At 68.6% G+C, this 27,236-nt stretch overlaps 3 protein-coding genes across 5 annotated transcripts; 1 reads left to right on the forward strand and 2 right to left on the reverse strand.

The window, feature by feature from the left end:
- Positions 1 to 19: 19 nt before the first annotated feature.
- CPT1B (carnitine palmitoyltransferase 1B) lies at positions 20 to 17,034 on the reverse strand. 3 transcript variants are annotated; one of them, XM_051773656.1, is made up of 19 exons: positions 16,939 to 17,034; positions 13,640 to 13,799; positions 13,424 to 13,563; positions 12,312 to 12,483; positions 11,151 to 11,252; positions 10,936 to 11,073; positions 10,159 to 10,236; positions 9,963 to 10,070; positions 8,769 to 8,853; positions 8,482 to 8,677; positions 7,518 to 7,703; positions 6,278 to 6,383; positions 5,356 to 5,472; positions 4,344 to 4,508; positions 3,598 to 3,732; positions 2,253 to 2,405; positions 1,360 to 1,473; positions 953 to 1,045; positions 20 to 206 (listed from the first exon to the last, which is right to left on the reverse strand). In XM_051773656.1, the coding sequence occupies exons 2-19, from the start codon at positions 13,778 to 13,780 to the stop codon at positions 117 to 119; spliced, it is 2,319 nt and encodes a 772-aa protein (XP_051629616.1). In that variant the 5' UTR covers positions 13,781 to 13,799; positions 16,939 to 17,034; the 3' UTR covers positions 20 to 116. The 3 variants fall into 3 exon arrangements, with proteins under 3 accessions (XP_051629616.1, XP_051629615.1, XP_051629617.1); XM_051773655.1 differs by lacking the exon at positions 16,939 to 17,034 and adding an exon at positions 15,532 to 15,658; XM_051773657.1 differs by lacking the exon at positions 16,939 to 17,034 and adding an exon at positions 15,548 to 15,568.
- A 66-nt stretch (positions 17,035 to 17,100) lies between these two features.
- CHKB (choline kinase beta) lies at positions 17,101 to 24,984 on the reverse strand. The gene is made up of 11 exons (XM_051773730.1): positions 24,766 to 24,984; positions 23,326 to 23,434; positions 21,558 to 21,671; positions 21,322 to 21,455; positions 20,568 to 20,672; positions 19,412 to 19,470; positions 19,235 to 19,322; positions 19,052 to 19,160; positions 18,862 to 18,968; positions 17,457 to 17,538; positions 17,101 to 17,350 (listed from the first exon to the last, which is right to left on the reverse strand). Exons 1-11 carry the CDS (start codon positions 24,912 to 24,914, stop codon positions 17,294 to 17,296), a joined length of 1,113 nt encoding a protein of 370 aa, XP_051629690.1. The 5' UTR covers positions 24,915 to 24,984; the 3' UTR covers positions 17,101 to 17,293.
- Positions 24,508 to 27,030, forward strand: LOC127463821 (uncharacterized). The gene is given in 6 exon segments (XM_051773745.1): positions 24,508 to 24,567; positions 25,030 to 25,340; positions 25,932 to 26,033; positions 26,489 to 26,614; positions 26,693 to 26,740; positions 26,742 to 27,030. Coding segments are annotated over 5 exon segments (690 nt in total). The 5' UTR covers positions 24,508 to 24,567; positions 25,030 to 25,073; the 3' UTR covers positions 26,889 to 27,030.
- The last annotated feature ends 206 nt before the right edge of the window (positions 27,031 to 27,236 follow it).

The raw sequence follows: 27,236 nt of genomic DNA on the forward strand, positions 1-27,236 counted from the left end.
CCCATGGCACAGGTGGGGGTCACACCAAGAGCCTTTATTGGGAGCGGGTACAGAGCAGCGGCGCCCCGGCCCCGCCGAGCCTCCCCCGTGTCCCCCCCCGGGCCGGGGTCCCGCGGTCACTTCCCCGCGGCGGGGGCGGGTTTGTCGAAGAGCGCCGCGATGTCCAGCATGGCCTGGCGGATGTTCCGGCCGAAACGCTGCGAGTCCTGCGGGCGGCACCGCTCAGCCCCCGACCCGGACCCCCCACCCTGCCCCGGGCGCACCCCGGGCGTGCAGGTCCTGCACAGGCAGCACTGCTCAGCCCCAGGACCCCCGAGTGGGATACGGCACCCCCAGAGGGGGACCCGGACCCCAATCCCCCTGAGAGGGATCTGGACCCCAAGAATGGGACATCCTCCCCCCCTCGAGAGCGGGACCCAAACTCCCCGAGTGGGACTTGCCCAACTCCCCCCCCAGACCCTGTCACAGGGTCACCCCTGTGCCCTGGGACCCTCAGCACGTCTTGGACAGGCAGCACCCCGCAGCCTCGGACCCCCCCCGAGCAGGACCCGAACCCCCCCGAGCAGGACCCAGTGCCCAGAGTGCGACCCGGCAACCCCCGCCTGCCCTGGGGGCACCCCCTGCACCCTGAGACCCTCGGCAAGTCCTGCACGAACTCAAGAGGGACCTGGCACCCCCAGAGTGGAACCTGGACCTCCCCGAGCAGGACCTGAACTCCCTTCCCCACCCTGGGACAACCCTGTGCTGCGGGACCCCCAGCAGGTCCTGCACCCGCGTGGGGTGAGGGTCCCACAGGAGGGGAACTGGAATGGGGTGAGGGTCCCACAGGAGGGGTGCCGGGATGCAGCAGGGTCAAGGCCAGGGTCAGGGGCTGCCCCACACCCACAGGTGATCCCACAGGTGGCCCCACAGCCCTCCAATCCCCCCTCCCCCCGGTGCCCCCCTCCCTCACCGTCTCGGGGCTGGAGAACTTGCTGGATATGTGGAAGGTGATGAGGTTCTCCCCGGCGATGATGTAGGAGACCCCGTAACCATCGTCTGCCACCTGCGGAGGGGGGTGGCGAGGGGCCATGGGGCACCTGGGGGCACCCGGTACCCACCCGGGGCACCCACCTGGGCTGTGGGGCGCCCACCTGGGGCATTCACGTGGGGCCGGGGGCACTGGCACGGGGCACTTACCCGGTACTGGGAGCACTTGATGTGGGGCATCCACCTGTCCCAGAGCCCGGGGGGGATGTACCACAGCCCCCCACAGCCACCCTCGTGCCCACACCCCCCGCGCCGCGCTGCCCCCGAGCCCCCCGTGCCACCCGTGTCCCCCGAGCCCCCCCGAGCCCCCCGGGCCCCCCCGGTGCTCACGGGGCCGAAGCCGCCGCCGCTGGACACGTGGTCGGGGTGTTTGTCGAAGTCGAACATCTTGAGCTGCTGCTGCGGGGTCTGGCTGGTGGAGAGACGCCACGGCTCCGACAGCACCTGCGGGGCCCATCGCTGCACCCCCTGCGCGCCAGGGCTCCCCGGGGCACCCCACCGTGTCCCGCTGCACCCCACTGTACCCCAGGGCACCCCGGGGCACCCCACCGTGTCCCGCTGCACCCCACTGTACCCCAGGGCACCCCGGGGCACCCCACCATGTCCCGCTGTACCCCACTGTGCTCCGGGGCACCCCGGGGCACCCCACCGTGTCCCGCTGCACCCCACTGCGCTCCAGGGCACCCCGGGGCACCCCACCATGTCCCTTTCCACCCCACTGCGCCCCGGGGCACCCCCACCATGTCCCTCTGCACCCCCTGCGCTCCAGGGCACCCCGGGGCACCCACCATGTCCCACTGCACCCCACTGTCCTCCGGGGCGCCCCAGCGCACCCCAGGGCACCCCACTGCACCCCGGTGACTGTACCCCAGGGCCCCGGGCGGGGGCACCCCCAGAGAGGGACACGACACACAGTGACACGTAAGGGTGGGGGGCGGTTCCCCCCCTCTGCCCTCCCGTGTCCCCCCTGCTCTCCCCCGCGTGCCCCCCACGTGCACCCGCCGTGTCCTCCGTCCCCCCGCACCCTCCTCGTCCCCCGGTGTAGCGTGTCCTGCTCCCTCCGTGCCCCCTCAGTGTCCCACACTCGCCCCCCCGTGCCCCGTGCCCACCCCACCGTGCCTCCGCGTGCCGTCCCCCACCCCGTGTCCCCGTCGTGTCCCCTGTCCCCCCGTGACACCCCTCGCCCCCCTGCCCCCCCGACGTGTCCCGTAACCCCCTCCGACCTTGGCCAGGAAGGGGCTCTGGGTGCCCAGGTACCGCGACATCAGGTAGAGGCAGAAGAGGTGCCGGTCGATGCCGGCGCCGGTCATGGCCAGCCGGTAAAGCTGCTGGTGCTTCTCGGCCGCCACCTTGAACAGCTTCTGCCGCTCCGAGCGCTGCGGGGGGGACGGGGGGACAGAGCTCGACCTGACCCCCCGACCTGACCCCCTGACCTGCACCCCAACTCACTCCCAAACCCGCACCCCAGGGCTCCCGTCCTGCCCGGGGAGGGAGATGGCACCCAGAGGGACAAGGACCTCCCCAGGGAGAGGGGAATCCACAGGGACAGGGATGCCCCTACAGGGCAGGACCCTTCCCAGGGACAGGGAGCTCCCTGGGGACAGGGATCTCTCCAAGGGACAGGGAGCTCCAGAGGGAAGGGGACCTGTTCCAGAGGCAGGCACTTGCTCCAGGGATGGGGATGTCCCCAAGAAATAGGGTTCTCTCCCAGAGCTGAAGACCCCCAGGAAGGATGGGGACCTCCAGAAAGGATGAGGACCTCCAGAAAGGACAGGGGCCTCCAGGAAGGATGGGGCCCTCCCAAGAGATGGGCATTTTCTCCAGGGACAGGGCCATTCCCAAGGAATAGAACTATCTGCCAGAGGTGTAGACCTCCACAAGGGACGGGGACCCTCAGGAGGGATGGGGACCCCCACAAGGGATGGGGAACCCCCAGGAGGGACAGGGACCCCCAGGAGGGATGAGGAACCCACAGGAGGGATGGGGAACCCCCAGGAGGGACAGGGACCCCCAGAAGGGATGGGGAACCCCCAGGAGGGATGGGGAACCCCCAGGAGGGATGGGGACCCCCACAAGAGATTGGGAACCCCCAGGAGGGATGGGGAACCCCCAGGAGGGATGGGGAACCCCACAAGGGATGGGGAACCCCCAGGAGGGATGGGGACCCTCAGGAGGGACGGAGACCCCCACAAGGGATGGGGACCCCCAGGAGGGATGGGGACCCCCAGGAGGGATGGAGACCCCCACAAGGGATGGGGATCCCCCAAGAGGGATGGGGAACCCCCAGGAGGGATGGGGACCCTCAGGAGGGATGGGGAACCCCCAGGAGGGATGGGGACCCCCAGGAGGGATGGAGACCCCCAGGAGGGATGGGGAACCCCCACAAGGGATGGGGAACCCCCAGGAGGGTCAGGAACCCCCAGGAGGGCTGGGGAACCCCCAGGAGGGATGGGGATCCTCAGGAGGGATGGGGACCCCCAGGAGGGATGGGGACCCTCAGGAGGGATGGGAACCCCCAGGAGGGTCAGGAACCCCCAGGAGGGCTGGCTGGGCCCCGGGAGGGCTCACGCTGCGCCGGGGGTCGGCCATGCTGCGCACGAAGGCCGTGGCCTCGGCCGTGCAGGACCGGACGGTCTCCGTGCGGCCCTCGCGGAACAGCCGCGTCATGGAGGCCTCGTACGTCAGGCAGAAGGAGCCCTTGTCCTGCGGGAGCCGTGGATTGGAGGGGTTGGAGGGCTGGCCCTGGCCCCATCCTGCTCCCTGGCCCTAACCCCACCACATCCCCATCCCGGTCTCATCCATATCCCATTCCATCCGACCCCATCCTATCCCCTCTCCATCTCCTTCCCCACTCCATTCCCATCCCTTTCCCCATCCACTCCATCTCATCCCATTCCATTCCATCCCACCCCACCCCATCCCATCCCATCCCACCCCACCCCATCCCACCCCATCCCATCCCGCCTCATCCTGTCCCTGTCCCATCCACACACCATCCCCATCTACATCCCTCTTTCCATCCCCTCCCCTGTCCCACCTCAATCTTCAGCCTGTCCCCACCCCTATCCCCGAGCTCACTCCTATCCATGCAATTCCACCCCATCCCATTCCTCCCATCCACGTGGTCCCATCCACATCCCATGCCCACTTCCACCTCCATCCCATCCCTGTCCCATCCCCATTCCATGCCCACCTCCATCTCCATCCCATCCTTGTCCCATCCACATCCCATGCCCATCTCCATCCCATTCCCACCCCAACCCCCCCCCTCGCCATTCCCCCATTCCCCCCCCATTCCTGGTTCCCCGGCTCACCCTGAAGTGTGCCAGCTGCAGGGAGATCTGGATGAAGGCGTCGGGGCTGGTCCTGCAGCGCTTGATGAGCCCCTTGCCGAAGGTGGTGAAGGGGAAGCAGCAGAAATCCACGTCGTCGGCCAAGGCCTGGGCCACGCGCAGGGAGCCCTCGATGGCTGCGATGCCCTGGGGGGGTGGCACAGCGTGGCACAGCGTGGCACTGGCGTGGCACCCACATGGTGCTGACATGGCACCCATGTGGCACCAACGTGGCACCAACATGGCACTGACATGGCACAGATATGGCACTGATATGGCACTGATGTGGCACCAACGTGGTGCTGATATGGCACTGATGTGGCACTGATATGGCACTGCGTGGCACTGAGGTGGCACCAACATGGCACAGATGTGCCACAAACATGGCACTGATGTGGCAATGATGTGGCACTGACATGACGCCGACCCGGCACTGATGTGGCACCAACGTGGCACTGACATGGTATCAACATGGTACCGACATGGCACCAACATGGTACTGACAAGGCACCGAAATGGCACTGATGCGGCACTGATGTGGCATCAACATGGCACTGACAAGGCACTGACATAGCACCGACATGGCACCGACATGGCACTGACAAGGCACCGACATGGCACTGATGTGCCATCGACATGGCACCAATGTGGCACTGACGTGGCACCGACACGGCATCGACATGGCACCGACGTGGCACCGATGTGGCACTGACATGGCACTGATGTGGCACCGACGTGGCACCGATGAGGCACTGACATGGCCCTGATATGGCATTGATGTGGCACCAACGTGGCACTGACATGGCACGGCGCACACACCCCTGCACACACCATGGCATGACACCTGCACACACCTACACCCACACCTACACCCGCACCTACACCCGCACCTACACCCGCACCAGCACAGGTACCCACACCCACACCAGCACCGGTACCTGCACTGGCACCACCCCACACCCCCCCCGCCTGCCCCCGCCCCCGGGGGTCTCACCTCGGGGGGGATGTCCCACTGCAGGCGCTGGGGCGGGGCCAGCTGCCGGTTGGGGTCCCCCTTGCAGTGCCCCCCCTCCGTGTACCCCAGTTGGAACTTGTCCGTCGCCAGCATGAACTGGGGGGGACAGGGACAGCGGCCATGGGGGGGGACACCGGCCCCTGACCCCCTGAACACACAGACCCCCAATCCCCTGAGCCCCCTGAACCCCAATTCCATGATCCCTCAGCCCCTTGGACCCCCAACTCCCGAATCCCCAAGCCCCTTGGCCCCCTGATCCCCCAGTTCCATGGCCTCCTGATCCCCCAATTCCATGGCCCCCCTGATCCCCCAATTCCATGGCTCCCCAGACCTCCAATTCCATGGCCTCCTGATCCCCCAATTCCATGGCCCCCCTGATCCCCCAATTCCATGGCCCCCCTGATCCCCCAATTCCATGGCTCCCCAGACCTCCAATTCCATGGCCTCCTGATCCCCCAATTCCATGGCCCCCTGATCCCCCAGTTCCATGGCCTCCTGATCCCCCAATTCCATGGCCCCCCTGATCCCCCAATTCCATGGCCCCCCTGATCCCCCAATTCCATGGCTCCCCAGCCCCCATTTCCCCAGCCCCCTGACCCTCCCAGCACCCAAAGCCCCCCAAGCCCCCCAGTCTCCCCAAACCTCCTGACTCCCCAACTCCCTGCCCCCCCTGCCCCCCCCGAACCCCTCCAGAGCCACCCCATCCACCCCCAGCCCACCCTCCACAGCCCCCCCCATGCCCAGGACAGGGGTGCCAAGTTTTGGGGGTGCCCGTTGGGGGTCCCAAATGAGGGTTGCTCAACTGGGGGGGTGTCAAACGGGGCTCTCCAGCCTCGGGGTGCCCCACAGGGGTCCCCAGTTGGCAGTGCCCACCCCGGGGGTGCCCCCCGGTCCCCATTACCTCCCAGAGGTGCCCGACGATGGGTGCATCAGCCCAGGAGTGCTCGGCGTTGGCCCCCACCTTGCCGTTCTTGTAGACCACCAGCGTGAAGGACTTGTCGAACCAGCTGGGGGGGCAGCGAGGGGAGGGCTCGGGGGGGCACCGGGGGGGCACCGGGGCAACGGGGGGAGGGGATGAGGACAAGGGGGCATCGGGGAACTGCAAGGGGGGGCAGTGGGAGGGGTTTGGGGGGGTGGGGGGAGCGTTTGGGGGCAGTCTCAGGGTACTGGAGGGTCCGGGAGTGCTGGGTGGGGTTCCAGGGGTCCCGGGGTGCCCCCGGTCATGGCAGTGGTCGTGCAGCAGGGACTTGGGGGCTGGGGGGGGACTGAGTGGGGGGCTGGGGCTGCTGCGTGAGGGCCTGGGTGCGGTTCTGGGGGTTTTGGGGTGCCCGCTGCTCACAGCAGCAGGGACTCGGGCTGGGTGGAGGTCTGGGGGTGCTGGGGGGAGGTTTGAGGGTGCTGGAGGGAGGTTTGGGGTGCCTGCTGGTCACAGCAGCAGGGACTTGGGCTGAGTGGGGGTCTGGGGGTACTGGGGGTCAGTTTGGGGGTGCTGGGGGACAGTTTGGGGGTGCTGTGGGACAGTTTGGGGGTGCTGGGGGTCAGTTTGGGGTGCCCGCTGGTCACAGCAGCAAGGGCTTGGGCTGAGTGGGGGTCTGGGGGTGCTGGGAGGTCTGGGGTTGTTGGGTGGGTGTGCTGAGGTGTCTGAGGGTGCCGGGGGTCAGTTTGGGGGTGCTGGGGGGGTTCTGGGGTGCCCACCAGCTGTAGCAGCAGCCGTGCAGCAAGGACTTGGACACTGGGGGTCTGGGTGGGGCTCCGAGGGTGCTGGGGGAGGTTTGGGGGTGCTGGGGGGTTCCGGGGTGCCCGTCCATTGCAGCAGCGATCACGCAGCAGGAACTCGGGCTGGGTGGGGATCTGGGGGTGCTGAGGGGAGGTTTGGGGGTGCTGGGGGGAGGTTTGGGGTGCCTGCTGGTCACAGCAGCAGGGACTTGGGCTGAGTGGGGGTCTGGGGGTGCTGGGGGGAGGTTTGGGGGTGCTGGGGGGAGGTTTGGGGGTGCTGGGGGGAGGTTTGGGGTGCCTGCTGGTCACAGCAGCAGGAACTCGGGCTGGGTGGGGGTCTGGGGCATCTCGGGCTGTGGGGTGTGGAGGTGCGGGGGTGTCGGGGGCGGTTCAGGGGGGCTGGGGGGGTTTTTTGGGGAGCTCACCGGTCGTAGCAGCGGCCGTGCAGCAGGGACTTGGCGTAGGCGTCCATGCAGCCGGGGGTGCCCGGCTCCCGGCCGTGCTCCTCCTCGTCCAGCGTGAGGAAGAAGGCCCCGCGCTCGATGGCGTCCAGGGACGTCTTGTTGGGGCCGCGGCTGAAGAACCGGGCGCGCGCCTCGGCCCAGGGCACCCTGCGGGACCCCCGGTCAGGGCGGGGGGCACCCCCACCCCCGGGCACCCCCACCCCCTGGGCTCAGGGTCCGGGGCTGGCAGCCGTGGGAAGGGGGGGTGGGTGATGCCCCCCCCGTCCCGCCGAGCCCCCCAAGCCTCCTGCCCCCCTGCCCTGACCCACCCGAGCCCCCCCACCCACGGGTGATCCCAGGGCGTGTCCCGTGCCCCGGTGCCCGCCCCCAGCACCCCGGGCAGCTCCCAGGAGGTGCCCAGTGTGAGACTGGGGACAGGACAAGGGGAGGAATGGGGAAGGGATGGGGGGCAGGAGCCCCTCTTGACCCGGTGTACCCACCACTCCCAGTGATCCCAGTGTGCCCAGTGTACCCAGGGTGCCTTACATGCCCAATGATCCTGGTGTTCCCAGTATCTCCAGTGTGCCCAGTGATCCCAGTGTGCCCAGTATTCCCAGATTGCCTCACACACCCAGTTTGCCCAGTGTCCCCAGTGTGCTCAGTATGCCCGGCATGCCCAGTGTTCCCAGTATGCCTGGTGTTCCCAGCGTGCCCAATGCTCCCAGTATGCCCACTGCTCCCCATGTTCCCAGGAGACCAATGTCCCCAGTGTGCCCAGTGATCCCGGTGTGCCCGCTGTGCCCAGCTTGCCCAGCACACCCACTACTCCCATTGTGCTTGCTCTGCCCAGCATGCCCAGTGTCTCCAGTGTACCCAACCTGCCCAGCATTCCCAGTGTGCCCGCCGTGCCCAGCACCCCCAGCGTTCCCGGGTGCCCGCCGTGCACCTCTCCCCGGCGGTGAGCGCTGCCAGCCGCTCCTCCCCGGGCTGGGGGGGCGAGGGGTCGTCCAGGATGCGCTGGAACTGCAGCTCCAGGTCGGCGGGGGGCAGGATGGTCCCCCCGTAGTAAAGCCACACCTTGTAGTAGCGGCCCTTGTGGTACACGGCCAGGTGTTTGCTGTCCGCCAGGTGCAGCAGCGTGTCTGGGGGACACGGGGGGGTCACGGCCGCCCCCCGGGATGGGATCCCTCGGGATGGGGCCCCCTCCCAGGATCGGTGTTCCCTCCCCCGTACCCGTCTCCTTGCCCGGGATGCGGGTGGTGTTGAACATCCGCTCCGACTGGTAGGAGCACATGGGCACCACACCCAGTGCCATCAACTGGGGGGGGACAGAGAGGTCAGGGGGGGTTGTGCTCCCACCTCCACCCTCTGTGTCCCCCAATCCCGGCCCCTCCAGAGCCCCCGTGCCAGCCCATGGTGACTCCTCCCCTGCAGCCCTCAGTGCCTTTCCAGCCCCCCCAGTGTGCCCAGCCACAGCCAGTTCAGCCCCACAAGACCCCCTCAGCCCCACAGAACCACCCCCAGCCCCACAGGACCCCCTCATCCCCACAGAACAACCCCCAGCCTCCCCAGTGTGCCCACCTCCAACCTCCCCAGCCCCACGGGACCCACCCCAGCCCCACAGGACCCCCTCATCCCCACAGAACCACCCCCAGCCTCCCCAGCCCCGCGGGACCCCCTCAGCCCCACAGGACCACCCCCAGCCTCCCCAGCCCCACAGGATCCCCTCAGCCCCACAGGACCACCCCCAGCCTCCCCAGCCCCACGGGACACACAAGTTCCCCCAACCCCATGGGACCCCCGGACCCCCTCAGCCCCACCAGACCCCCCCCAACTCCCTGAACCCCACGGGGTCCCCTAGTCCCCTCAGTCCCACGGGACCTACCCCAGCCCCTACAGCCCCACGGGACACCCCAGACCCAAAGCTCTACAGACCCCCCAGTCCCACTGTACCTCCCAGCCCCCCTCAACTCCCCTCACAGCCCCTCGGGACCCTCACAGCCCCACGGGACACCCCAGACCCAAAGCTCTACAGACCCCCCAGTCCCACTGTACCTCCCAGCCCCCCTCAACTCCCCTCACAGCCCCTCGGGACCCTCACAGCCCCACGGGACACCCCAGACCCAAAGCTCTACAGACCCCCCAGTCCCACTGTACCTCCCAGCCCCCCTCAACTCCCCTCACAGCCCCTCGGGACCCTCACAGCCCCACGGGACACCCCAGACCCAAAGCTCTACAGACCCCCCAGTCCCACTGTACCTCCCAGCCCCCCTCAACTCCCCCCCAGCCCCTCGGGACCCTCACAGCCCCACGGGACACCCCCGTCCCCCTCAGCTCCACAAGATCCCCTGCCCCTTCAGCTCCACGGGACACCCCGGGTCCCCCAGTGCCCCCCGACTCCCCGAGCTCCCCCCGGCCCCCCCTGACCGGGGGGATCTCCCCGCGGTCCAGCCGCCGCCGGTACAGCAGGATGGAGTGCACCACGTTGGCCGCCCGCGCCGCCTGGATGTGCGTGGGGGTCACGTAGAGGAAATCCTGGGGACGAGGGACACGGCTCGGGGACGACGTCGGGGGGTCCCCGGGGGGGGGGTTCGGGCTCTCCCCGCCCCCCTTCCCCCCTTACCATGGCGTAGTAGTTGCTGTTGACCATGAGCGGGCTGCGGCCCCGCAGGTAAACGTACTCCTCCCACCAGTCACTGACCTGCGGGGACAGCCACAAACACGGCACAGGGACAGGGAGAGAGGGCAGGGACGGGCATGGAGAGAGGGAACAGCACGGGATAGATGGGGACAGGGATGGCAGACAGGGACGGGGAGAGAGGACAGGGACGGGGGACAGGTAAAAGGGATGGGCACAGGAAGATGTGGAACAGGGATGGGGACAGGGACAAGGACAGGGGACAGGGAGAGAGATAGGGACATGGAACAAGGACAGGAGACAGAGAGGCAGGACAGGGATAGAGAACAGGGACAGGGATAGAGAACAGGGACAGGGATAGTGACAGGGATGGGGAGAAGGACAGGGGATAGGACAAGGACAGGTGAAAAGGAGAGGGGAGAGGAAGAGGGATAGGGACAGGAAAAGGGACAGGGGACAGGGGAGAGGGATGGTGATAGGGAGCAGGGACAGGAGACGGTGAAAGGGAACATGGGATAGGGGACAGGGACATGGATAGGGACAGGAATGGGGACAGGGACAAGAGCAGGGGACAGGGAAAGGGACGGTGGCAGAAACAGGAGATGATGACAATGGCAGGGCACAGGACCCTCTGCCCCAGCCAGGACACCCAGGAGACCCCAAATCCCTCCCCATGCTGCTGGGGAAGACACCAGGTTCATGGTCAACATCCCAAAGGCCAGAGGGGGGTCCCCCACGTCCCAGGTGACCCCCCCCACTCACGTAGTTGGTGGTCCACCAGGATTTGAGGCGCAGGTACCGCTGGAGCCGTGGCGCCGTCTTCTCCTGGAATTCCTTGGCCAAGGCCTCCATCTCCTTGTACTTGTCATCGTCCAGCAGCGGCCTCACCGACTCCAGGTACTGTGGGAGGGGACATGGGTGACCCCCCGGCACCGCCACACCACGGGGGGACCCCCAGTCCCACGGGAATGGCGTACCCGGGCGATGGTGGCTTCCACGGGGGGCACCGGCAGCTTGGGAAGGGAGCTCTGGAAGCTGTAGAGGAGGGGCTTGCGGATGGACATGATCTTCATCAGCGCCTGGGGGGAGGAGGAGGGGCTGTGGGGTGAGGATCCACAGCTCCTGCAGCTCCCAGGGCTCCCGTGGCACCTACAGCTCCACTGCACCCATGGCATCCACAGCACCCACAGATCCCACTGCACCCATGGCTCCCACAGCACCCACAGCATCCACAGCACCTACAGATCCCACTGCACCCATGGCTGCCACAGCACCCACAGATCCCACTGCACCCACAGATCCCACTGCACCCATGGCATCCACAGCACCCACAGATCCCACTGCACCCACAGCACCTACAGATCCCACAGCACCTACAGCTCCCACAGCACCCACAGATCCCACTGCACCCATGGCATCCACAGCCCCTACAGATCCCACAGCATCCACAGCACCCACAGCACCCATAGCACCTACAGATCCCACAGCACCTACAGCTCCCACTGCACCCACAGCACCCACAGCACCTACAGATCCCACAGCACCCACAACACCCATAACTCCCACAGCTCCCAAGGCTCCAACAGCTCACACAACACCCACAGCACCCACAGATCCCACTGCACCCATGGCATCCACAGCACCCACAGCTCCCACAGCACCTACAGCTCCCACTACACCCATGGCATCCACAGCACCCACAGCTCCCACAGCACCCACAGCACCCACAGCACCCACAGCTCCCACAGCACCTACAGCTCCCACTACACCCATGGCATCCACAGCACCCACAGCTCCCACAGCACCCACAGATCCCACTGCACCCACAGATCCCACTACACCCATGGCATCCACAGCACCTACAGATCCCACTGCACCCACAGCTCCCACTGCACCCACAGCTCCCACTGCACCCATGGCATCCACAGCACCCCACAACACCCACAACACCCACAGCACCCAGAGCACCCACAGATCCTACAGCACCCACAGCATCCACAACACCCACAGCTCCCACAGCACCCACAACACCCACAGCTCCCACAACACCCCACAGCATCCACAACACCCCCAGCACCCCAGAACACCCCCAGCACCCACGACCCTCCCAGCAGGTGCCAGCTGTGGGTCCCACTCACCACCCAGAGCCGGGTGCTGCGGCTCATGTGGCCGTGGGGCTCGAACATCCAGCCGTGGTAGGAGAGCAGGAGCCGGAGCAGGCTCCGGAAGAGCAGCACGGCCGCCAGCCAGGCACCCGTGGAGAACAGCACCGTGCTGACCACCGTGCGGGCCTGGGGGGTCAGCGCCTCGCTGGGGACACGGGGGACACGGCGTCAGTGGGACAGCAGGGACAGGGATCTGGGGTCTCCTGGGTGTCCTGGCTGGGGCAGTAGGGGCAGAGGGTCCTGTGCCCTGTCATTGTCACCATCCCCTCTTTCTGCCCCCTGTCCCCTACTCTTGTCCCTGTGCCCTATCCCATGTTCCCTCTCACCGTCTCCTGTCCCTGCTCCCTATCACCATCCCTCTCCCCTGTCCCCTCTCCCTGTCCCTTTTCCTGTCCCTATCCCTCTTCCTCTCCCCTCTCCTTTTCACCTGTCCTTGTCCTATCCCCTGTCCTTCTCCCCATCCCTGTCCCTGTTCTCTATCCCTGTCCTACCTCTCTCTCCCCTGTCCTTGTTCCATGTCCCTATCTCTCTCCCTGTCCCCTGTCCTTGTCCCTCTCCCCATCCCCAAGTGGGGCAGTGCCCATGGGGTGGGATCCCCTGGGGGATGTCCCCAAGTGGGGCTGTGTGTAGGGTAGGACCCCCCAGGGATATCCCAGCCCCCCTGGCCATGTGGGGGGTTGGGGTCCCTCTGAGGGATAGTGCAGGTGGGGCTGTGCCCATGGGGTGGGACCCCTCGGGACATGTCCAGTAGGGACGTGTGGGGTGGGTCCCCTGCGGGATGTCCCCGGGTGGGGGGACCCTCTGAGGGACATCCCCAAATGGGGCTGTGCCCTGAGATGGGACTCCCCAAGGGATGTACCCAAATGGGGCTGTTCCCATGGGATGAGACCCCTGGGGGACATCCCTAAATAACGTCATGCCCACGGGGTGGGGATGTGTGGGGTGGGATCCCCCCAGGGATATCACAGGTCCCCCTGGCCGTGCTGGGGGTTGGGGTCCCTCCACAGGAGGTGGCCGGTGGCCCATCCCCATGGCCGGTGGCCCATCCCCATGGCCGAGAGCCCACCCCCGTCCCGCCCCCTCACCTGTGGGGGAGGCAGTGGCGGATGCGGGCGATGAGCCCCAGGGACGGGTCCACCTGGCAGTAGCAGGAGCCGGCGGTGGCCAGGACCACCACCATCCAGCTGGAGGGGGACGCGGGGTACACGCCGGTCAGGAAGCTGTTCTGTGGGCACAGGGGGGTCAGGGGGGCCGGGGGGCAGCTGGCAGGGGGTGGGGGGGCACGGGGGGGCCGAGCCCACCTTGGCGCGGACCAGGCGCTTCTTCCAGGAGGAGACGACAGCGAGGTAGAGCTGCCGCACGGCCTCGCGGCTCAGGTGGAAGTCCAAGCCCTCGGGGGTGACCGTGAACTGGAAGGCCACGGCCTGGTGGGCCTCCGCCATCCTGGGGGGCTGCTGGCACCTGCGGCGGGACACGAGGGCGATGGGCAGGGGGGCGGCAGCCCCCGGCACGCGCTGCCCGGGGGGGGACAGGAGACACCGGGATGGGTGGGGGACCCTCCCTGGCACGGTGCCACACGGGGAGGTGGGTGGGTGCCCCCCGCCCCGGAGCGGGGGTCCCCGCGGCGGTGCCCGGGCCCCCCTGGGTGTCACCCGGGCACGGTGCCGGGGGGCGGTGGCCGGCGGGAGCCCCCCAGCCCGTGGCACGGCGGCGTCACGCGGCGCTGGCCCGGCGCCCACTGAGCCAAGGGTCAGAGCCGGCACCGTCAGGGGCACAGCGCCGAGCACACCCCCGGCTCCGGGGCAGCTGCCGGGCCCTGCCCGCCGCCCAACCCGCGCAGGACGGGGCAGCACCTGCCCCGGCACTTGGCACCTGGCACACGGCACGTTCCGTCCCCGCGTCCCTGCGGGAACGCTGCCCGGGATGAGCAGAGACCCCGCCGCGGGCACAGCCGGGGGGCACTGGGGACCCTCCCTCCGGGGGTGCCGTGAAGCCCCTGTGTCACCACGGGGATGGGCAGGGATCCCACTGGTGTCGACATAGCTGGGGGTCTCTGGGGACCCCCCTCCGGAGGTGCCACCAAGTCACTGTGTCACTGTGGGGCTGGGATCTCTCTGGTGCCAGCACAGCCAGGGGGCCTTGGGGACCCTCCCTCCTAGGGGTGCCACAAAGTCACTGTGTCATCACGGGACCGGAATCCCACCGGTGTTGGCACAGCCGGGTCCTCAGGGACCCTCCCTCCGGAGGTGCCACAGTCACTGTGTCACCGTGGCTCTCCGATCCCCCCGGTGCTGGCACAGCCGGTGCCAAGCCTGAGGGCTGCTGTGCCCGCGGGGGCTGCTGGAGCCCCGGCCTCGGGGGTTTGAGGGTGGGGGGCGACCCCTCCCAGCACGAGGGAGCTCAGGGGTCCCCTTCCCACGCGTGTCCTTGGGCTGAAGGCAACGGCTGCAGCTCAGCAGGAACCTGCTCACACTGGCACCACTGTGCCCACAGCACTCTGTGGCTGCATCCCAGTGCACCCCGTGGCACCAAACTGTGCCCCACTGCACCACACGGCCTGGCCTGGCACGGCACTGCCCAGCACAGCCAGGCTCGCACATTAAGCCCTGTCCCCACGCCCTGTGGGGCACTGTGGCACTGGCACAGCCCGGCTGCACCCCCTGCCCCGTGCCCCACTCTGTGCCATCACCCCGCGCTGCACGGCACAGCCCTGCCCGTGTGGCACTGCCCGGCCCGGCCCGGCACGGCCCGGCCTGGCACTGCCCCTCCCGGCACGCGGGACGAGCCCCCCGCGGACCCTCCCACCGGTGCCCCGCCCGCCCGCCCCACCCAAGGTCACCGGGGCGCGGGGCCGGGACGCGCAGCCCCCGCAGCCCCACCGGGGGCGGCCCCGCCGCGCCCCCCGCCCGCCCCACGGAGCCCACGCGTGGGGCCGGGCCCCGCTCCGGAGCTGCGCTGGGGGCGGCGCGGCCGGGACCCCCCGTGCGATCCTGCGTGGGACCCCCAGCAGGACCCTCAACCCACGCGGGTCGGGAGGCGCGGGGGTCGCTGCCCACGGACACGGGTGGGCCCCGGCGCCGGGCGCGACGCGACGGGACGAGGATTCCCCGGGGCCGGGGGTGCCCCCCCGCTCCCTGCACTTCTCCCGCCCCCGTGGGGGTCCCCCACGCGTGGTCCCCGTGCGTGCCCTCACCTCCGGTGCCCGGTACCTGCGTGGGCGCGGGGGCGGCGGTTCCGCGGGACGGCGGCTCCTGCGGCCCCGGGACCCGGGCCCGGTAACCGGACACCGGCGGCGGGCGGGACCCGCTGCCCGGCCCCCAGTGGCAGCGGCGCCGCTCCGCCCCCGGGGGGACCGGGATCCCGGGGGGGACCCCGACAGGCCGGGATAGGGACCCGCACCCACGGGACAGGGACCCCACAGCCCCGGGACAGCGACCCACAGCCCGGGCAGGGACGCATATCCCGGGACAGGGACCGGCATCCCCGGGCGCACCCCCGTCCCGGGGGGGACACTCATATCCCGGGACAGGGACCGGCACCGCCAGGGTGGGAGTGACATCCCGGTGGAGGATCGGTACCCGGGCTGGGGACCGACATCCCGGTGGAGGATCGGTACCCGGGCTGGGGACGGACACCCCGGGGGGACCGGCACCGCCGGGACAGGGACCTGCACCCCCGGGCAGGTCCCCGACGGGATCCGGGGGCTTCGGGGCTCCCTGCCTGGGGCGGGGGGGGGCGAGCCGCTGCCACCGCGCTCCACACCTGCCCGTCACCTGCCTGTCACCTGCCCAGTGCCCTGCCTGTCACCTGCCTGTCACGTGCCTGTCCCCTGCCCGCTCGGCCGGACCAGCCCGGTGGCAGCTGCCCACACCCTGGAGGGGTCACCAACCCCCGGGACCCCCGGCTGGCCCCCCCAGCTCCGGGTGAGGGTCTCAGGGCGGGGCTCGGGGCTCGGGACCCCCAGACAGGGAGGAGCCCCCGGCCCCCGAGAGCCGGTGCGTGGGAAAAGGGGGGCTGGGCCAGCCCCGAGGGGGTGCCCCGGGACCTGACCCACCCCCGCGCCCCCCCCGTGTCAACCCACGTGTGTCCCCGGACCCTCTACAGCACCCAGTGAGTGTCCCTGGCCCCCCAGGCACCCCCCCGGCCCAGGAGCTGCCCCCACCCCCAGCAACCCAACGGACCCCTTCCCTCCAACCACCGGAGATCGGGCGGGGGGGGCTGGAAAAGGGAGGGATCTGGGGAGGGGCTGGATTTGAGGAGGGGGGAATGAGGAGGTGAGAGCAGGAGCCGGCACCACTGAGGGTTTATTGGTCAGATTTACATTCTGCTGTCGGGGTGGGGGGGCCGGGGCAGCCCCCCCCGGCCTCAGGGCTCTGGGGAGGGGGCGTGGGGGGGGGAATGAGGTACAAACAGGGGTCCCCCCCACACTCCTCTGCCCCCAGCAGCACCCTGGGACCCCTCAGCACCCCTGCCCGGCCCCCCCAACCCAGGGTGTTGGGGGGGGGGATGGGGACTTTAAACTGGGGGCTCCCCCAGCCCCCCCCATCCCGGAGCAGGATTTTCCTTCCTGGGGGGGGGGGCACATGCCTGGCAGACCCACCTCTGTGCCCGCTCTGCTGTGGAGTCCTGGGGAGCAGGGGGTGGTGTGTCAGCCCCCCCAAACCGTTACAGCCCCCCCAGACCGTTACAGCCCCCCCAAAACCGTTACAACAGCCCCCCCCCCAACCGTTTCACAATGACCCCTGCAACCGTTTCAACAGCCCCCCCAAACTGTCACAGCCCCATAACTGTCACAGCCCCCCAACTCTTACGGCCCCCCAGCTGTTATGGCCCTTGTGGGAAGGGGGGACACAGTGCCCCAGCTTTCCCAGGGGCACTGGGGGGGCACTGGGGGGGCACCGGGGGGGCAGAGGGTCCGGAGGGGGGCACGGGCAGAGCTGGGGGGCCTCTCTCAGTCAGGAACACTGAGCCTTGTGCTGGAAATAGGCCTGGAAGCGGCTCTGGGCATAGTCCTGGGGAGGGAAAGGGGGGGATCAGGGAATGCTGGAGCCCCCTGAGACCCCTTAACCCCCCCAGACAGAGGGGGGGTGATGAAGAGGGGACCCCCCCAGTGCTCACCAGGTACCCGAACTGGATGGTGGAGATCTTGGCCTGCAGGATGGACCACAGGCCCCAGAAGAAGTGGGAGGCCAGAGCAAACCTGGGGGGGAGCAGCCATGAGACCCCTGACACCCCACGCCCACCAGGACCCCCCCCGTCCCTGTCCCCCCCACCACAGGAGGGGGCAGGTTTGGGGGATGTGACCCAGGATGGTCCCCATGGGTACAGGAACCCCCCATGGCCACAGAGCCCCCCCTACATGCTCTAGGATGGGCCCCACAGGCACAGAGACCCCCCTACAGGCAGAGGGACCCCTCCCTGTACCCCAGGACAGCCCCTTATGGGTACAGAGAACCCCCACGGGCTCCAGGACAGACCCTGCAGGCACAGGAACCCCCCATGGGCACAGTGACCCACCCCATGCCCCAGGATGGCCCCCGTGGGCACAGGAACCCCCCATGGGCACAGGGATCCTCCACCTGCCCCTGGACAGCCCCTACAGGTACAGGGACCCCCCACAAGCCCCAGGGCAATCCCTGTGGACACAAGGACCGTCCCCCCACCCCAATGCCCCTGGACAGCCCCACAGGCACAGGGACCTCCCCACATGCCCCAAGTACAGGCCCCACAGGAACAGGGACCCCCATGTGCCCCAGGTACAGCCCCCACAGGCACAGGGACCCCCATGTGCCCCAGCACAGCCCCCCACGGGCACAGGGACCCCCATGTGCCCCAGCACAGCCCCCACAGACACAGGGACCCCCATGTGCCCCAGCACAGCCCCCCCAGACACAGGGACCCCCATGTGCCCCAGCACAGCCCCCACAGACACAGGGACCCCCATGTGCCCCAGCACAGCCCCCCCAGACACAGGGACCCCCATGTGCCCCAGCACAGCCCCCCCAGACACAGGGACCCCCATGTGCCCCAGCGCAGCCCCCCCAGACACAGGGACCCCCATGTGCCCCAGCACAGCCCCCCATGGGCACAGGGACCCCCATGTGCCCCAGCACAGCCCCCCCCAGACACAGGGACCCCCATGTGCCCCAGCGCAGCCCCCCCCAGACACAGAGGCCCCCATGTGCCCCAGCACAGCCCCCCCCAGACACAGGGACCCCCATGTGCCCCAGCGCAGCCCCCCATGGGCACAGGGACCCCCACGTGCCCCAGGACAGCCCCCCCAGACACAGGGACCCCCATGTGCCCCAGGACAGCCCCCCCCAGACACAGAGGCCCCCATGTGCCCCAGCACAGCCCCCCCCAGACACAGGGACCCCCATGTGCCCCAGCGCAGCCCCCCCCAGACACAGGGACCCTCACGTGCCCCAGGACAGCCCCCCCAGACACAGGGACCCCCATGTGCCCCAGCACAGCCCCCCACGGGCCCAGGGACCCCCCCCCGTGGGCCCAGGGCCCCCCTCACCGGTTGATCTCGGTCAGCATCTCCTCCTCGATCCGCGCCTGCTCCTCGTGCGTGGTGTCCCCGCGGCGCCCCGAGTCCTCCGACAGGTAGTGCCGGATGAAATGCAGCTGGGAAGGGATGGAAGGGGCTGGAACCACACCCTGGACCCCCCTCCCGGCCCCCCCCCCCCTTCCCAGGGCAGGGCCCCCACCTGCTGCTGGCGGCTGGGGTAGTTCTCCGGGGAAGCCTTGAAGAAGGGCCAGCGGTCGTGGGTGTAGTTGTAAACCCACTCGCAGAAGTGGTTCCCGATGTCGAAGCCCCTGAGGAAGAGGAGGGTCAGCAGAGACCCCCCCCCGGACCACCCCAAGGCCCCCCCGGACCCCCCCAGCCCCACCTGTAGTTGTAGCTGCTGTACTCGAAGTCGATGAGCATCAGCTTGTCCGAGGGCGAGGCCTCGTGTCCCGCCAGGAGCAGGATGTTCCCTGTGGGAATGGGGGATCGGGGGGGTCTGGGGGGATCTGGGGGCTTTGGGGTGTTCAAGGGGGCTGCAGCCACCCCCTGTCCCACTCACCCTCCTGGACGTCGTTGTGGCAGAAGACCACCGGGGATGGGGTGGATTCCAGAAGGTCCCTGAGCGAGGGAGAGATGGGAAAGGGCAGGGCTTTGGGTACCCACCCTGGGGACACGGGGGACACTCAGGGACAGGGGGGACACCGGGGACGGGGGGGACACAGGAGGGACAGGGACAGGGGGGACACGAGAACACAGGGATGTGGGGACAGGGGGGACACAGGGATACAAGGATGGGGGGACACAGGGATATGGGGACAGGGGGGACACAAGGATACTGGGTCAGGGGGACACAGGGATACGGGGACGGGACATCAGGGGTAGGGGGCCGGGGGACAAAAGGATAGGGGGACAGGGGGGACACAGGGATATAGGGACAGGGGACATCACGGATATGGGGACAGGGGTGACACAAGGATAGGGGGACAGGGGGGACACAGGGATATAGGGACAGGGGGGACACAGGGATATAGGGACAGGGGACATCAGGGATATGGGGACAGGGGTGACACAAGGATAGGGGGACAGGGGGGACACAGGGATATAGGGACAGGGGACATCAGGGATATGGGGACAGGGGACATCAGGGATATGGGGACAGGGGACATCAGGGATATGGGGACAAGGGGACACGGGGATATGGGGATGGGGTGACACAAGGATATGGGGACAGGGGACATCAGGGATATGGGGACAGGGGGCACACAGGGATATGGGGACAGGGGGGACACAGGGATATGGGGACAGGGGGGACACAGGGATAGGGGGACAGGGGACATCAAGGATAGAGGGACAGGGGGACACAAGAATAGGGGGACAGGGAGGCCACAGGGATACGGAGACGGGACATCAGGGATAGGGGGACACAAGGATATGGGGACAGGGGGACACAAGGATATGGGGACAAGGGGACACAGGGATATGGGGACAAGGGGACACAGGGATATGGGGACAGGGGGACACAAGGATATGGGGACAAGGGGACACAGGGATATGGGGACAAGGGGACACAGGGATATGGGGACAAGGGGACACAGGGATATGGGGACAGGGGGCACACAGGGATATGGGGACAAGGGACATCAGGGGAATGGACACAGGGACAGGAGAGCAGCTGAGTGGCCCCGAGACCCCCGTGGGGGTGCTGGGGGGCTCACCTGAGGCTCCTCATCTCCTCCTCCAGGTTGTAACCCTTGAGCAGGTTGAACTTTTCCAGCTGCGCCTTCTCCGTGAAGGAGAGCTCGGAAATCTGCTTCAGGTACCTGGGACGGGTGACATGGGGGGACGGTCACACCTGGGGGCTGCCACCTGCCCAAAGGCCCCACTCCCCACCCCGGGGCCCCCTCAGTTCCCTGTCCCATGGGACCCGTGGGAAGCAGCCAGAACAAACCAGTGCTCTGGATCTGGTGGGATTTGGGGGCTGCCCCTTCCCACCCCCTGGTCCCGGTGGGATTTGGGAATCCTCCTCACCATTCCATGGTCCCAGTAGGATTTGGGGCCTCCCCTCACTACTCCCTGGGGTCTGTGGGATTTAGGGCTCCCTCTTCCCACTCTCTGATCCTGGTGGGATTTGGGAACCCCCCTCCCCACCCCTGGTCCTGGTGGGATTTGGGGCTCCCCCTCTCCATCCCCTTGTCCCAGTAGGATTTGGGGCTTCCCCTCTCCACTCCCTGGTCCTGGTGGGATTTGGGGCTCCCCCTCCACACTCCCTGGTCCCAGTGGGATTTAGGGATCTCTCCCTCGTATTCCCCCATGGTCACAGTGGGATTTGGCCTCCCCCCACCCCTCCATGGTCCCGGTGGGATTTGGGGCCCCCTCCACCCTTCACCACCCCCATGGTCCCAGTGGGATTTGAGGGTCACCCCCCACCACTCCGTGATCTCGTTGGGATTTTGGAGGCCCCGCCCTCACTTTTCCATGGTCCCGAAGAGCCACTTGGGCTCCTTGTTGAAGGGCATCACCATCCCGTGGAACCGGGACATCTTCACGGCGATCTCCCCCGACACGCCGGGGTCCCGCAGGTCCTCGGTGCGCAGCCGCCGGCTCTGGGGGCACGGGGGGTGGGTCAGGGGGCTGCCCGGCCCGGGGGGAGACGCAGAGCCCCCCGGGGGGGGCTGGGGGGGGGGGGTCAGGCCCCCCGGTCCTACCGGGATGTACTGCTCCAGCCGGCCCTGCGGGAACACCCCGTAGAGCCGCGGGCCCAGCGCGCGCTCGGCCAGGATGGCGAACATGACGCTCTCCAGCACCAGCGAGTCCACGCCCTGCGGGACCCCCAGATGGACACCAGACCCCACACCAGCACCCCACACCCTGCGGGACCCCCAGATGGACACCAGACCCCACACCAGCACCCCACACCCTGCGGGACCCCGAGATGGACTCCAGACCCCACACCAGCACCCCACACACTGCGGGACCCTGAGATGGACACCAAACCCCACACCAGCACCCCACACACTGCGGGACCCCCGAGATGGACCCCAGACCCCAAACCAGCACCGCACACCCTGTGGGACCCCCGAGATGGACCCCAGACCCCAAACCAGCACCCCACGCCCTGTGGGACCACGAGATGAACACCAGACCCCAAACCAGCACCCCACACCCTGTGGGACCCCGAGATGGACACCAGACCCCACACCAGCACCCCACACCCTGCGGGACCCCGAGATGAACACCAGACCCCAAACCAGCACCCCACACCCTGTGGGACCCCGAGATGGACACCAGACCCCACACCAGCACCGCACACCCTGTGGGACCCCCAGATGGACACCAGACCCCACACCAGCACCCCACGCCCTGTGGGACCCCCGAGATGGACCCCAAACCCCAAACCAGCACCCCACGCCCTGTGGGACCCCCAGAACTCAACCCCAGAGACCCCACCCAGCACCTCACACCCTGTGGGACCCCGAGCTGGACACCAGACCCCACACCAGCACCCCACACCCTGCAGGACCCCGAGATGGACACCAAACCCCACACCAGCACCCCACACCCAGCAGGATCCCCGAGATGGACCCCAGACCCCAAACCAGCACCCCACACCCTGCGGGACCCCCAGCTGGACCCCAGACCCCAAACCAGCACCCCACACCCTGTGGGACCCTGAGATGAACACCAGACCCCACACCAGCACCCCACACCCTGTGGGACCCCCAGAACTCAACCCCAGAGACCCCACCCAGCACCTCACACCCTGTGGGACCCTGAGCTGGACACCAGGCCCCACACCAGCACCCCACACCCTGTGAGACACTCAAGCTGAATCTGAGACCCCACACCCAGCAGGACCCCTGAGCTGAATCCCCAGACCCCACACCCTGTGGGACCCCCGAGCTGAACCCCAGAGACCCTATACCAGCACCCCCATCCAGCACCCCACACCCTGTGGGACACCTGAACTGAACCCCAGAGACCCCACACCAGCAGCTCACACTCAGTAGGACTCCCAGAACTGAACCTCAGACCCCACACCAGCACCCCACACCCTGTGGGACAAGGGAGCTGTACCCAAGATCCCACACCAGCACCCCACACCCTGCAGGATCCCTGAGCTGGACCCCAGAGACCCCAAACCAGCACCTCCATCCAGCACTCCACACCCAGCAGGACCCCCAGAACTCAACCCCAAACCCCACACCAGCACCCCACACCCAGCAGGACCCCCAGAACTGAACCCCAGAGACCCCACACCAGCACCACACACCCTGTGGGACACTCGAGCTGAATCTGAGACCCCACACCCAGCAGGACCCCTGAGCTGAATCCCCAGAGCCCCCACCCAGAGCCCCTCCCTTAACTCTGACCCCTGCACCCCCACCCCGGCACAGCCCCGACCCCGCCGCCGCCCCGGGGCTGCCCAGGGGGGTCCCCCGGGTTTGGGGGGGGTCTCCCCCGGTCCCCCCTCACCTGCAGGATGACCCCGTAGACTCGCAGCAGCACCTGCCGGGGCTCGTCCCCCACGCTCAGGATGTGCTCGGGCAGCGCGCACTTGTACAGCAGGTTACTGAGCCCCCCGCTGCGGGACCGGGGGGCGGAGGGGTCAGGGGGGCACCGGGGGGCACCGGGGGGCACGGGGAACCGGGGGGGGGCACCGGGAACAAGGGGAAAGCGGGGCAGGGCAGGGACCCCCGCGCTCGGATGTGCTCGGGCATCACACACACAGGAGGTTACTGAGCCCCCGTTGTGGGATGGGGGGGTCAGGGGGGCACCGGGGGGCACCGGGGGGCACGGGGAACTGGGGGGGGGGGCACCGAGAACAAGGGGAAATCGGGGGGGCAGGGCAGGGACCCCCACGCTCAAGATGTGCTCGGGCATCACACACACGTACAGGAGGTTACTGAGCCCCCGTTGTGGGATGGGGGGGTCAGGGGGGCACCGGGGGGGCACCAGGAGGGCACCGGGGGGGCACCGGGGGGGCACCGGGGGGGCACCGGGAACCGGGGGGGGGCACCGGGAACAAGGGGAAAGTGGGGCAGGGCAGGGACCCCCGCGCTCGGATGTGCTCGGGCATCACACACACAGGAGGTTACTGAGCCCCCATGGTGGGATGGAGGGGTCAGGGGGGCACCGCGGGGCACCAGGGGGGCACGGGGAACTGGGGGGGGGGCACCGAGAACAAGGGGAAATCGGGGGGGCGGGGCAGGGACCCCCGCGCTCGGGATGTGCTCGGGCATCACACACACGTACAGCGGGTTACCGAGCCCCCGTGGTGGGATGGAGGGGGCTCGGGGGGGTTCAGGGGGGCTCCGGGCATGGGGGGGGGGGGATGTGAGGGCGTGGGGGGCCATCAGGGGGAAAGGGGGTACCAGGAAAGGGAGGAGCACCAGGGTTGGACCGAGGCAGAGGAGGCTTGGCTGGGACGCCGGGAAGGAAACAGGGACACCGGGCTGGGGGCAACAGGGAGAGGGACCGGGGCACTGGTTCGGGGGGCACCGCGGGCTGGGGTGCCAGTTGGGCGGGGAAACGGGCACTGGGAGAGGGATGGGAGTGGATGGTCCAGGGGCGAACTGGGGGGCAGCTGGGGCACAGTGGGAGCGGGACTGGGATACCGGCTGGGGGGGGCAACTGGGGGGTACTGGGAGGGGGACTGGGGGACTGGTCGGGGGGGCCAACTGGGAGACCCCGAGAAGGGAACCGGGAACCAGTCAGGTGGGTAACGGTAAACACCGGGGAACAATGGGCGGCGGAGGGGGGCACGGCCAGGGGGGCAACTGGGAGGCACTGGGAGCGGGACAGGGACACCAGTGCTGGGGGCAACTGGGGCACACTGGGCGGGGGCCCGAACCCGGGACGGGACCACCGCGGAGGGGGTGGGGGTGGGCGCATCTCCCCGGTTCCGCTTTGTACCTGACCGGCTCGATCTCGAACTCTTCCGCCTTGATGAGCTTCCAGGAGCCGGCGAGGAACTCCCGGCACCAGGCGTAGGCCTGCAGGCGGGTGGCGTCGGGGACAGCCCCGTCCTCGTTCTCGGTCCCCCGGCCCCCCTTGGCCGCCATGGTCGCCCCCGCCCTGTCCCGCTGGGCCGAGGGGCGGTGGCAGCGGAGAGGGGCGGGGCAAGAGCTGCCTTCTGGCCCATAGCAACGCGTCAGCTGAGATTGACGGTTCAATCAGCCAATAGACTCTCGGCTGGGGAGCCCCTATAAGCCGCGCAGCCAATGGGCGCGCTCGGCGGGATGCGGCGGAACGTGGAGGTGAAGGCGCGGGTGCGGGCGCTGGCGGAAGCGCGCGGGGCGGCCGAGCGGCTGCTGCGGGGGGGCACGGGTGAGCCGGGCACGGGTGAGCCGGGCACGGGTGAGCCGGGCACGGGTGAGCTGTGCCCTGCTGAGGGGCACGCCCAGGGCACAGGTCAGGGGCAGTTGCTCGTCCAGGCCGACACGTTCTTCCGCGTCCCGCGGGGACGGCTCAAGCTGCGGCGGACACAGGTAAAGGGTGGGGTGAGGGGTGAGGGAGGGGCTTGATCCTGTCCCTGCCCCTGACCCTGCCCCTACCTGGCCCTGACCCTGCACGACCCTGTCCTTGCTTGCCCCTCGGCCTACCCGACCCTATCCCTGCTCGATGCCCCACCTGGCTCTGTCCCTGCCCCTGTCACCACCCGTCCCTTCTCCCACCTGCCCCCACCCCTGCCTACCCCTACCCCTGCCCCTGGCCCTGACCTGAGTGACACCGACCCTGCCTCACCCTGCTTCTACCCGACCCTGACTCTGTGTGTGTCACTCTGGCCCTGGCCCTGTCCCTACCTAGCCCTGTCCCTATCCGTCCCTTACCTTTCCCTGACCCTGAATATGTGACCCTGACCCTGTGACTGTGACCCTGACCCTTTCCCTGCCCCTACCTGACTCTGACCCTGCCTGACCCTGTTTTTACCTGACTCTGCCCTTTACCTGTCCCTGATCCTGTCCCTGACCCTACCTGTTTGCCCCTGACCCCACCTGCCCCTGCCCCTATGTCTGTCCCCTGCCTATCCCTGCATATGTGCCCCTGTCCCTACCTTTCCCTGTGTGTCCCCATCCCAGGATGGCCGGGGGGAGCTGATCTTCTACGAGCGCCCCGACACCGCTGGCCCCAAACTCTCCAGCTTCACCATCACCCCCACGGCCGACCCCGATGGGCTGGAGGTGAGAGAGGGGTGGGGGCCCTGTGGGACAGCACCCGGGGGTGCCACCTGCTCCCCCTGCCCTGGGGGACCTGCAGTATGGGGGCTTCGGGGTGTCCTGGGCACTGTGAGGTGTCTGGCAGTGTGGGGTGCCCTGGGTGCTGGGTGGGGTGTCTGGTGATCTGGGGTGCCCTGGGCACTGAGGGGTGGCTGGTGTCATGGGATGTCCAGTGGTCTGGGGTGTCCTGGTGCTGTGGGGTGGCTGGTGACATGGGATGTCTGGTGGTGTGGGGTGGCCCTGGGTGCTGTGGGGTGCCCTGGGTCCTGTGTGGGGTGGCTGGTGATCTGGGGTGCCCTGGGCCCTGAGGAGTGGCTGGTGACACAGGGTGCCTGGTGCTGTGGGGTGCCCTGGGTGCTGTGGGGTGCCTCAGTAGCCCGGGGTGCCTGGCACAGGCCCAGCTCCCCCCTGGCCCGCAGGCAGTGCTGGCACAGGCGCTGGGCGTGCTGGGCATCGTGAGGAAGGAGCGGCTCCTCTACCTCGTGGGGCAGACCCGGGTTCACCTGGACCGTGTGGAGGGGCTGGGCGACTTCCTGGAGCTGGAGGTGAGGGGCTGGGCCCGGGGGGCTCTGCGGGGGGCACAGGGCACCCCGGGGTGCCCCGGGCTCACCCCCTGCCCGCAGGTGGTGCTGAGGCAGGAGCAGAGCGTGCAGGACGGGGAGCGCGTGGCCCCGGGAGCTGCTGCGGGCACTGGGGGTCGGGGAGCACGACCTGGTCTCGGGGGCTTACCTGGACCTGCTCCTGGCCAAGGGGCAGCTGGGCACGGGGGCAGAGCCCCCCCACTGCCACCCCCTGGCTGGGCAGGGACAGCAGAGCTGAGAGCAGCGGGGACACAGCTGTGCCACGGGCACCCTGTGCCCACCCCACAGACATCCTGTTCCCCCCCTATGGGCACCCTGTACCTGCCCCAGACACACTGTACCCACCCCAGACACCCTGTGCCCACCTCAGACATCCTGTACCCCCCTATGGGCACCCTGTACCCACCCCAGACACCCTGTGCCCACCCCAGACATCCTGTACACCCCTATGGGCACCCTGTGCCCACCCCCACAGACATCCTGTTCCCCCCCTATGGGCACCCTGTGCCCCACCCCAGACACCCTGTGCCCACCCCAGACACCCTGTGCCCACCCCAGACACCCTGTGCCCACCCTACAGACATCC

The sequence above is a fragment of the Manacus candei genome, unplaced genomic scaffold (assembly GCF_025592945.1).
Source record: "Manacus candei isolate 608988 ecotype Guabito, Panama unplaced genomic scaffold, ASM2559294v1 h1tg000174l, whole genome shotgun sequence".
In the NCBI taxonomy this organism is placed as follows: domain Eukaryota; kingdom Metazoa; phylum Chordata; class Aves; order Passeriformes; family Pipridae; genus Manacus; species Manacus candei.

Coding starts and splice junctions, on each gene's coding strand:
- CHKB (XM_051773730.1), bottom strand. CDS start 24,914: ATGGCGGCCAAGGGGGGCCGGGGGACCGAGAACGAGGACGGGGCTGTC. Junction 19,323..19,411: donor CCACAACGACGTCCAGGAGG/GTGAGTGGGACA, acceptor CCATTCCCACAG/GGAACATCCTGCTCCTGGCG. Junction 18,969..19,051: donor ACCCCAGCCGCCAGCAGCAG/GTGGGGGCCCTG, acceptor ATCCCTTCCCAG/CTGCATTTCATCCGGCACTA.
- CPT1B (XM_051773656.1), bottom strand. CDS start 13,780: ATGGCGGAGGCCCACCAGGCCGTGGCCTTCCAGTTCACGGTCACCCCC. Junction 12,484..13,423: donor CGCCACTGCCTCCCCCACAG/GTGAGGGGGCGG, acceptor CCGTGTCCCCAG/CGAGGCGCTGACCCCCCAGG. Junction 10,237..10,935: donor CCTGGTGGACCACCAACTAC/GTGAGTGGGGGG, acceptor CTGTCCCCGCAG/GTCAGTGACTGGTGGGAGGA.